Genomic DNA, 10,886 nt, shown 5'->3' on the forward strand with positions numbered 1-10,886 from the left:
TATGAGCTCTCTAAGATATGATGGAGCTTGACCATTTAGAGCTTTATAAGTTAACAGTAGGATTTTAAATTCAATTCTGGATTTTACAGGGAGCCAGTGCAGAGAAGCTAAAACAGGAGAAATATGATCTCGTTTCTTAGTTCCTGTTAGTACACGTGCTGCTGCATTCTGAATTAGCTGGAGAGTTTTTAAGGACTTACTAGAGCTACCGATCCTAAGTTAAGAAATATATATATTTTGCCCTCTGCGAGTGCCATGTTCACATGTGGGTGCTGTGATTAATACATTTACACCAAAATAGGTTATATATTAGGATTTATTTGGATAAGCCAAACAATTCATGTAAAATTAGACATTCAGCATTCCCATATAACCTGTATGGATGATTCATCTGTGAGACTGGCAGTCGAATAAGGCTGCTTAGTTTGAACAGTCGACTATTAGGGATCACCCCCATATAATAATAAAAGAGACTGGCCTTCGTAACATTAGATATTGACAGGCATAAATGATAAAAAAAAAAATAAATAAATCTTGAAATGGCCTATGAACTATATTTAATGGGCCAAACTCACTTGAGTGGCTTGCTTACCAAACCATGACTTCACAGCAGACCAGTCAAGCTAATTTGACCTGTTGATCGCTAAAGCAGTGTTAATTCCTCATGAGGACGACTCTCTCAGTATTTCAGTATGTAATAATCAGCATTTAGTTATTATAACTCAACTTAGGCTGGGTTCAGACTACATGACATTTTTGTATGTTCCAACAGACTTTATGTCAGATTAGGCAACTGTGGAGTCATGAAATCTTGCCGTGACTTGGCCAACAGACATGTTAGACTCACCAGGTTGCTAAAGTGCCTCTGCTGCTTCATGCCATAATTTTTTCCTTTTTACTCTGTGTGGTAACATCACAAGAGGAAATATCAAAAAGGCTGGGGTGTTGTTGCCATACAGTTGTCCACAGCAGCAGATCACTCTGTGTTTCTATTGGTCAAAGAAAAGTGGTGGAAGACAAAAAGAAAATCAAATATGCTAGACTTAATGTCAGGACGTCATGAGGCGTCCCAGATGTGGCATTGGTTGTCATCCACTATGACACACTACACAGGATATAATGATGGATTATTGCGTACGACACTAATTGTTGCTCATGATCCAAACAGACACCATACGCAGCCGCTGTGTTGGGCTATAATCGGGCTGATATTGTGTAGTCTGAACCTGGCATTATTCAGTGTCATTACTAAGTCCCAGCATACAGCCAGCTGAGTTCTCAGAGCCACAGAAGTCTTGGAATCACATTACTTTACTTGAAACTTCAATTCAGATGAGCAGTACGCAGTAAGGTTTACAGGTTTGAAATGTGAGCAAAAGAAGAGCTCTGGTATCAGATCAGTTCTCAGTGTTGGCACATACTCTGAGGTGAGCTATGGAAATCTGTATCAGAATCAATGCAGGTAAAGGGCTATCTTAGATAATCAGTTTAGCTCAAACTGCAACATATTGATTGTATCAGATGTGGACAGTATCTGTAGAATCACCAAGGACCATGGGATTTCTGCTGCTACTAATATGAACGTGTTTTTAGTTTTATTCATGCCGTGTGTGTGTGTGTGTGTCTGTCTGTCTGTCTGTCTGTCTGTCTGTCTGTGTCTGTGTCTGTGTCTGTGTGCGCACAGGAGCTCCTGCTGTCAGGGATGCCAGAGATCGATGTGCAGGATTGGTGCAGGAACACTGAGTACACCAGTGGATATGACCCTCAGGAGCCAGTCATCCAGGTGGGCTTCTTTTCTGCCAGCCTCCCAGGGGCTGAATCCTCTCAGACTGAATTACCTGGTGACAATGATGTTTACCAGTTACTTACACCTTATTGTATATATGGATTGATTTTTTTAAAAAAAAAAAAAGGAATTCAAGGAAAGCAACAGTGTCTGTTAATATGTGTTTCGAATGTTCAGTGAAGATTGTTTCCAGAGTGTGACAGCAGGTCATACATAAGCTCGTCTGCTGTCTCCTTCCTCAGTCTTTACCTCTGTAGGATGTATGTAGGATCTTTCCCATTATGTGTGACTAGGGATGTAACGATTACTGGTAAAATGATAAACGGGGGTAAAATTCCCGACGGTTAGTATTACCGTTTCAAATTTTAATTATCATGAAAACCGTGTTTGATTACCGCACTTTGAAAAACTCACGGTGATACTGCTCATTGCCTGGAAAAGCAGCAGCAGTAGTCGCTCAGATACAGGCGCGCATGCGCAGTTTGCAATGTTTGGCCTCTGAAAACATGGCAGAAGGCACCGAAGGCACCCACACAGACAGTGCTCCGGAGATTTTTGTGCCGTGACTTGGCAACAGACATGACACACTACACGTTGGTCCACACTAATTATCCCCAGTCGTCTTTCACAACGTGTGTGATGTCATCGGGTTATTCTTGTCCTATTTTATTACTTTCACTATTATTTCAGTCACTGTGTCTGTTCATGTGCCAGCCGAAATGTTGTTGTAGTAACGTAAAAAGCGTCAGCAGATGGCAGGAGCTCCATTTGAAGTACCGTACGCAAACATTCAAGTTACTGAATCCTCCACAACAAGTTCCTACAAATGTTTCACAATAAAAGCCTATTTAGACAATGGAGGGATTCTCTCAGCCAAGGTTATAAGGGGCTTTTAATTTGAAACAAATTCAGGAAGTGTTGAGTTTGAAATGACGGTGCGATGCATTAACTTTAGCAAGGCAGCGGATAAAAAGTAAATATATAAACACACAGAGGGATTAATAAATAACGGACTGTCTATAATGTAGTTTGTTTCAAATGAAGCTGTAGTTGTGGTGAGTAAAAGCCCCGCCACTATTTTTTAATGTCCGTCTCCATTATGAAGAAATAACATTGTCTGCTAGCTTGATGCTAATGGAAGTACTCGGCAGGTTGACAAAGTGCCTCTGCTGTTTCACACCAACATTTTCCCCTTTTACTCTGTGTGGTAACATCCCTAGAGGAAATATTAAAAAGGCTGGGGTGTTGTTGTCATACAGTTGTCTATGGCAGAAGCTAACTCTGTGTTCCTATTGGTCAAAGTGACGGCTGTGATCGGAGTAACGTTAATCGTGAACGACAAAAAGAAAATCAAACATGCTAGACTTTCTGTTAGACAGAAAGTACGTTGTGCTCTTTATTTTATTTGTTTTTCAAAATAAAACTTGGGTAAATGATTTCAGTGTGTGCATAAGTACTTTTTGAACATTTTGAGCATATTTCCACAATACCGCAATAATAATGATAACCGTGATCATTTTGGTCACAATAACCGTGATATGAAATTTTCATTTTTGGGCTGGCTGTGGCTCAGAGCTAGAGCGGGTAGAGCGGGTCATCCACCAATCGAAAGATCGGCGGTACGATCCCGGGCTCCTCCAGTCTGCATGTTGAAGTATCCTTTAGCAAGATACTGAACCCCAAATCCCAATGGCTGTTCCATCGGTGTGTGAGTGTGTTAAAACTGAGTAGCAGGTGGCACCTTGTATGGTAGTCTCGGCCACCAGTGTATGAATGTGATGAATGTGTGTGTGAATGGGTGAATGTGACTTGTAGTGTAAAAAGCGCTTTGAGTGGTCAGTCTAGTGGTCAGACTAGAAAGGCGCTATACAAATGCAGGTCCATACCGTTACATCTCTATATGTGACATCAACATGCAAGAGTGTACACACAGCTTTTATTCATTAAACTTTGTATTTTTGCATTTTTAAAACTGTGAATTCTAAACTGCGCCTGAACCTGGATGTAATCCTGGCAGGTGCCTCTTAAAACTCCAGCTGAATGAATAAAGTGATTTTGTTACATCAGCCCAGCACTTTGAACATTTGAGCATCATTTTATATTTTGAGCAAGTTTAAAAGCAGCCAAACATTTGGGCAGTTTCTGTTTTCAGTTGTGTGATTAAAAGTCCACAGCCTACAGCCAAAAAAATACCATAGACCAGTGACACTCAACTTGTAGCCCTTGGGCAAAATATGGCTTGCAATAGGGTGCCAGCTGGCCCACAGATCATTTTTTGATGTACAGTTAAATTGCAATTAATTCACACTGGGATTTTTTATTTTCTTTTGTACTTTGAATGTAAATAGGGTGCCAGAGTGCAGTGAAAGCATAAAAATAGAGCTTGTTCACCACAACAAGATCCCCTGGACCCTCCAACCAAGATCTAGTGTAATTATTATATGTTAATTACTAAAGGGGGCAGCACGGTGGTGGAGTGGTTAGAATTGTTGCAAAATAGAGCAGAAGGGTTCATGGTTTGAAGCTGGAGTGGTGGGTTCGAGGTGGGGGAGCCCCTCTGTGTGGAGGCTGCATGTGCTCCCCGTATCAGCATGGATTTTCTCCGGGTACTCCAGCTTCCTCCCACAGTCCAAAGACATGCAGGCTAATTGGTGACTCTAAATTGTCCGTAGGTGTGAATGTGAGGGTGAATGGTTGCCTGTCTCTATGTGTCAGCCCTGTGATAATCTGACAACCTGTCCAGGGTGTACCACCACTTTCGCAGTTGTCATTACAGGGGAATATAGCTACAGAGACCAAAATTATTTTTTGTACGAGGCTGTAAACATGTTTATTTCTGCTGTGAAGTGGGGCATTTTAACATGGGCGTCTATGGGGATTAAGTCGCTCTTGGAGCCAGCCTCAAGTGGTCAGTTTTTGGCACTTACACATTAGCTTCATTTTTCAGCGCCAGAGGTTGCAGCTTGAAAATTACTCCCAAGTTAATGAACTAATTTAGTAGAGAAATAATGAGAAATAATAATGTTGACAAAGATGGTTGATTAAGGAGAAATAGTTTCCCAACAGTGCTCATGTCCTGTTCTGCTCTGGCACAGGTTACTAGAACTGTATTTATTTAATTTTGCAGAAGCACCTTAGCTGATTGTGTTTCTCTGCCTGTTGTCATCAGCTAACCTGTCTCTGTTTCTTTGCAGTGGTTCTGGGAGGTGGTGAACAGCCTGACACAGGAGGAACGAGTTCTTCTACTTCAATTTGTTACTGGAAGGTTTGCTGCTGGATTTCCAGTCAAGTTCTTAATATAGAAAATTGTATAACTGTTTAATAGCTGCAATAAAGTATCCTTCTCTATCAGTTCCAGGGTTCCTCATGGGGGCTTTGCCTACCTGATGGGAGGCAGTGGTTTACAGAAGTTCACCGTTGCTGCAGTGCCATACACCTCCAACCTACTGCCTACCTCTAGTACCTGGTAATGACTTTATCTCTCTCTAACATTTGTTCTATTGAATTAGTTCTCCACTAGCCTGTAGTCCTTCTGGATATGTTTAATCTGTTGATCAGGACTTGTCATGGTCTCATGGACGTTTTGACGCTACAATGAAAGAAAATTAGGAAAGTCATGTTCACGTGTGGGAAGTTGGGCAGCAGTTACTCTATATGTTGAATGAATACTGTCATCCAAATCAAGTACTTGCACTCATGCCCATCCTTGATTTAAACACTGTTAATGCCTTCTCGCCAGTGATAGCTGTAGCCAGAGGCATTATGTTTTCAGGTTGTCCGTCCGGCCCATCCTTGTGAACATGATCTCAAGAACGCAATGGAATTCCTTCAAATTTGGCACGAATGTCCACTTGCACTCAACGATGAACTGATTAGTTTTTGGTGGTCATAGGTCAAAGGTCAAGGTCACTGTGACCTTGTTTGTGTCATTCTCGTGAATGGGGTATCTCAAGAATAGTTTGAGGGAATTTTTTCAAATTTGGCACAAATGTCCACATGCACTAAAGATTTAACTGATTAGAAGTTTGCTGTCAAAGGTCATATTTTTGCCCATAACTCAATTCATATGCTAATTATAACAAAACTTCACACAACTGTTTAATAGGATAAAATAAAAAAAGTTATCACATCAATATATAAAAGATCAAAGGTCAACTGTACTGTGGCATCATAATGTTCTGCACAAAATACTTTGCTGGCCATTACTCAACGTCATATCTCAGGAACAGAAGGGGAGACATTTGGTCAGATACTGAATTGGTGACACTAATCTTGGATGTCCACCTTAAAACTGTGTTGATTGTATAGATCTTCTGTGTTGCTGGGGGGAAGATGTGTGAAGCATCAATGTTTTCACAGACATGGATGTAAACTGTAAGAGAAATTTTGATTGGAGCGTGGAAGCATACAACCGTGGGATGGTAATTCTTGTTTCCTTATATGTAATTGTTTGCCTGACATGAACCTTCCAAACTTTGAGTTAAATCCGTTAATTGTGTTGTGCATACACAGTATTTGATTTGATATCAAACTTTTCTAAATCCCAAGGACTGTACTGAGTGATTGAATTCTACCACAGCTCTCTTGTTTCTTTGTGCTCAGTAATGACTTGTTCATACAAGTGCTCACAGTTGGACTCAGACTGATCTTCAGTAGTCAAACAGCTCTACTTCAGGATGCTGTTATTTTTTAAGCATTGTAATGATCTCCCTCTTTCAACCCTCTCAAACAATAAGGAATGAATAAACAGACATACAGACTCAGTTCAAGTCGCTCTACAAGCCTCAGCTGAGGGACACTTAACAAATGTGACTGAGCACTAGAGGGCAGTATGTCTCTTCAGTGTAGTTGGACCTGGGTAGTGGCGTCCTCCAACACAGACAGCAGAGTTTGAAAACAGGGAGAGGTTTCTGCATGCTCCAATGTGCAACAGGTAATATATACGGTTGTAGCCCTCTCTTTTAGATAGAAGACAACACAACTCCTCCACCAGCCACATATATGTCATCATAACCACAGAAGTTTGACCAGGACTCCACCTCACCCTCTTTTTCTGTGCTCTCTACAGCATCAACATGCTGAAACTCCCAGAATACCCGAGCCAGGAGGTTTTGAGAGACCGGCTGCTGGTAGCGCTGCACTGTGGGAGCTATGGCTACACCATGGCGTAAACATCCCATCAGTTCCTGCTACTGGCAGGGTCTGCAGACTCATGCAACACTCCTTCACAGACACTCTTTTTGTAGTCAGCCACTACTTTTGCTGGACAAAAAAGGGAAATCCAGATTGTTATTAAAGAGCTGCTGAAGAGGCACACAGACTGATGGAGACCACAGGCTCTGGATCTCCACACCTGTGCCACAACTTCTATTTTTTCAATTCAAGCTGGTCATTTATGCAGAGAATAATTCAGTATCTTCTAAACTGGACTATTTTTCATATATACATTTATTTAAGAAAAAACTGCATTTATACCCCTTCAAACACAGGTAATAATCACATATTCATGCATGCTTACTGAATGTCAAATATTTATTTTGTTTACAGAGCTTTCCATATGGAACCAGTGTAGAATTAATCAGTTTCAAACATGGAATCAATCAAAATGCATCATATTCATATCCTAGCTTCACAGTGCAGGTTTCTTTAATGGACCAGCATCAGGCTCACGCGTACTGCTAAGTCTACAGTTTGTTTTGACTAATTTTAAGACTTTTATATTTGTTTTTCGTTGTTTTTTGCATCCCTCTCACAGTTTTAACAGTCCTTGCCTTTTAGGCTAGTAGCTCTTCTCCTCTACCAAAAGCACTTACTGTCAGGGCTGGTATTATCAAAGGTTTAAGATGCCAAGCTGCCAATGTGATAGCTGATTTTAGTTTTTTGATACTTTATTGCACTGTGAAGAAACCAAAAACCTTTATTTTGTTTAACAAAATAAGCCAAAGGTAAGAAAATCCAGTAAAAACCAATGCACTGAATGGCCAAAAGTGTGTGGACAGCGTAACATTCACGCCATGCGTCGTAGTTGATCTTATCATTCCACAACCAGAGGCGTTCATGTGCTGCTGTAACAGCCTTCACCCCGTTGCTCTCAGGCTGAAGGAATTTGCTCCCATTCAGGAGCATCAGTGAGGCCCAGCACTGATGTTAGCTGATCAGGCCTGGCTCTCAGTCGGCATTCAAGTTCATCCTAAAGGTGCTGATGGAGTTGAGGTCAGAGCTCTGTGCAGGCCGGTCAGGTTCTGAGAAAACCATTTCTTCATCAAGCTGGCTTAGTACATATTGAAACAGGACAGGGCCACACATAACTGTTGGAAGAGTTGGAGAATACTACCATCTATCATTGTATGCTGTAGTATTACCATTTACCGTTATTGGAACTAAGGGGGCCCTAACTGAGAGAAACAAACCCAGGCCAAAATGCATGTAGTATGTGGACGGAAGTGTTCCGATGGCTGCATCCAATGATTATTGTCATTTTCGATTAATCTATTGTTTATTTTCTCAATTAATGTATTAGTTGTTTGGTTTATTAAACGCTGAAAAATGTTGATCAGTGTTTCCCAAAGCCCAGCCTGACTTCCTCAGATTGTTTAGGTCACAACCCAGAAATATTCAGTTAACTGTCACAGAGGAGGAAAGAAACCAGAAAATATTGAATTTGTATATTATTGGTATCAGCCAGTATTGATTTAATTTTTCATTTTCATTTTAGAATGAACTATCAGAATTAGCCAACATGCTTTTTCTTACTTTGCACAATGAATGAATATTGCATACATTGAAAAGCATTCTATTTCACGTCTCCATCTGCTGGTGGGCCTTCAGGATTATGCATAATGTGATGCTAACTTCACTACAGAAGAGACTTGATTATCACTAAAATTAGGTGGGCAAAAAAGTGGATATATAGATATCGGTTATCGTTCAAATGAGTTGCTGTGTATCGGCATATTGAATATCAGCAAAAAATCCTATATTGTGCATCCTTAAAAATTACTCAAGCCAATTAAGGAATTATCAAATCAGTTAGTAATTAACCCAATAGTTGACAATTAATTGATACACATTGCAGTTCAAGTGTTTATACAAATAATGATTATACTCATTATTATAACTTTATAAAGTTAAGAGTTAAACAACACATGCTTGGTACTTTAGAGTTTGGTTCCAGTTCTAGTCTGAAAATATTTTAATGTGGCTACTTTTAGATGAACAAAAAATTCCCCCACCAAATTTTTGGTGAAGGGTCTCAAAAATCATCTAGATCTCAAAATTAATTCATTTACAGAAAATATCAATGAATATTTAAATCAGTAATTAAATATTTGTTGCGTGAGCTGAGGTGTTGAGGATGGATTCAAGACCTTAATGTTTATATAATCCTGGCACATCCTGATATTTTACTAATATTTGGGATGCATGATAATATCAGCACATAGTCAGTATCGGCTTTAAAATGAACTGAATGGGCTAACATGCTTTTCTTATTTTGCACAATAAATATTACATACATGGAAAGGCATTCTATTTCATGTCTTCATCTGATGGTGAGCCATCACAATAAGAGTATGCATGTATAATATGATATTAATTCCACGGTAGGAGAGACTTGATCACTAAAATTAGGTGGGGAAAAAAGTGTATATATAGATATCATTTTTGCTTATCGGTCAAATGAGTTGTTATATATTGGCATATCGGATATCAGCAAAAAATCCTCCCTGACTAATGATGTCAGTCGGTAAAAAAATAACACTGGCCAGTACCAATACAGTCAGTGCTTTCATTGCAGGAAAACAAAAACTATTATTTATTTTTTTTTACCAAGTGAGTACACATATTAGAATGAACATCAAGGATAAATATTAACTAATTTCTCTGCAAAAAATAAGCTGAGTGAATCAAAGACTGGCCTTATCCAGCTGTGACAGAACATGTATTTGCAGAAGAGAAACTGTAGGTGTTTGACGTACTGTACGGCCAAGGTGTTTTCCATTGTAGCTGCATGAACACGCCCCTCCATCCCTGCAGCATCAAATGCACGTGGTCTACTGTGTGAAACTCTTTTTTGTTTTTGAAGTATTTTGCTGTCATCTTTCTTTGTGCTTAATGAATGCATAGCAATCTTCTTTAGTGATCTGTTTGTGTTTGTCCCTATTAAGTAGACTTTCTCAAGAAGCAATACAATAACTCCACATGACAAATGTTTGGCTTGCAGTGCCAAAACCTCAAAGCTGAAATCCTTTTAAAGACCTTCTCTTATTTGTATTTTTGCCTAAACGAACATGCTGAAATGTGTTTTTATTCTGAGAGATGGGATCATGCCATGAGGTTTTACTTGTTTCCTCGTGTAAAGGGAGTGAACATGTTGATTTAATATTTCATATGATCTTTCAGTATTGTGTTGAATGCCTTGCCTGAAATGTAAACTGCTGTTAATGTTTAATATGGAGCCTTTATAGATATTTCTGTAAATGTCTTCAGTATCAAATGATGTATTTTACAATGAATACTGTATATGTTGTGCTTTGAGATATTATCCAATAAAACTTGTTTTGACAATCCAGGTGATTTGGTGATATCGCAAGCAAGCTACTGAGGAGAATATATATCCTATAGTTGTGCAGGGATTTAAAAATACAAAAAGAGGCATTGGGAGTGAGGAGAGGGTAGAAAGAGCTTGTGTGTGTGTGTGTGTGTGTGTGTGTGTGTGTGTGTGTGTGTGTATATGTGTGCGGGTGGGCGCACACACAGCTGTGTGTTTTCCTGGATAAACATATGTGGCCGCAGCGTGAGTGCTGTGTTGGGTCACCAGTTTAGAGCAGCAGGTCTACTGGTGCTAAATGGCCCCTAACCACCATTCAGTGAGTCCAACATCTGCTGCAGCTCTGTCCTAACAGCACATTACACTGGCTGCGACCTCGGCCTGTCTCCTCAGACTGTTAAAGTATCGGACCAGTATGGCTTTTTGAAGCCCAGTATTGGTACTGCACCAGAAAACAGCATCAACCACCAGTCGGATCAGTGCCTGCAACAGAAATGTTAAAGCAACACAACATGATTCAAAAGCTCCAAAATGGGAACGCATCAAATAAAT

General features: G+C 39.9%; 1 protein-coding gene across 1 annotated transcript in view; it reads left to right on the top strand.

Annotated features, from left to right (window-relative positions):
- hace1 (HECT domain and ankyrin repeat containing E3 ubiquitin protein ligase 1) overlaps positions 1–10,353 on the top strand; it is a 55,496-nt gene extending 45,143 nt beyond the window's left edge. Inside the window, exons 21-24 of the mRNA XM_050045773.1 lie at positions 1,685–1,783; positions 4,981–5,051; positions 5,139–5,252; positions 6,855–10,353. Of these exons, the coding sequence (XP_049901730.1) occupies positions 1,685–1,783; positions 4,981–5,051; positions 5,139–5,252; positions 6,855–6,957 (387 nt within the window). The 3' untranslated portion in view covers positions 6,958–10,353. The remainder of the gene's footprint in view (positions 1–1,684; positions 1,784–4,980; positions 5,052–5,138; positions 5,253–6,854) is intronic.
- The last annotated feature ends 533 nt before the right edge of the window (positions 10,354–10,886 follow it).

Source organism: Epinephelus moara, chromosome 6, assembly GCF_006386435.1.
Source record: "Epinephelus moara isolate mb chromosome 6, YSFRI_EMoa_1.0, whole genome shotgun sequence".
Taxonomy (NCBI): Eukaryota; Metazoa; Chordata; class Actinopteri; order Perciformes; family Serranidae; genus Epinephelus; species Epinephelus moara.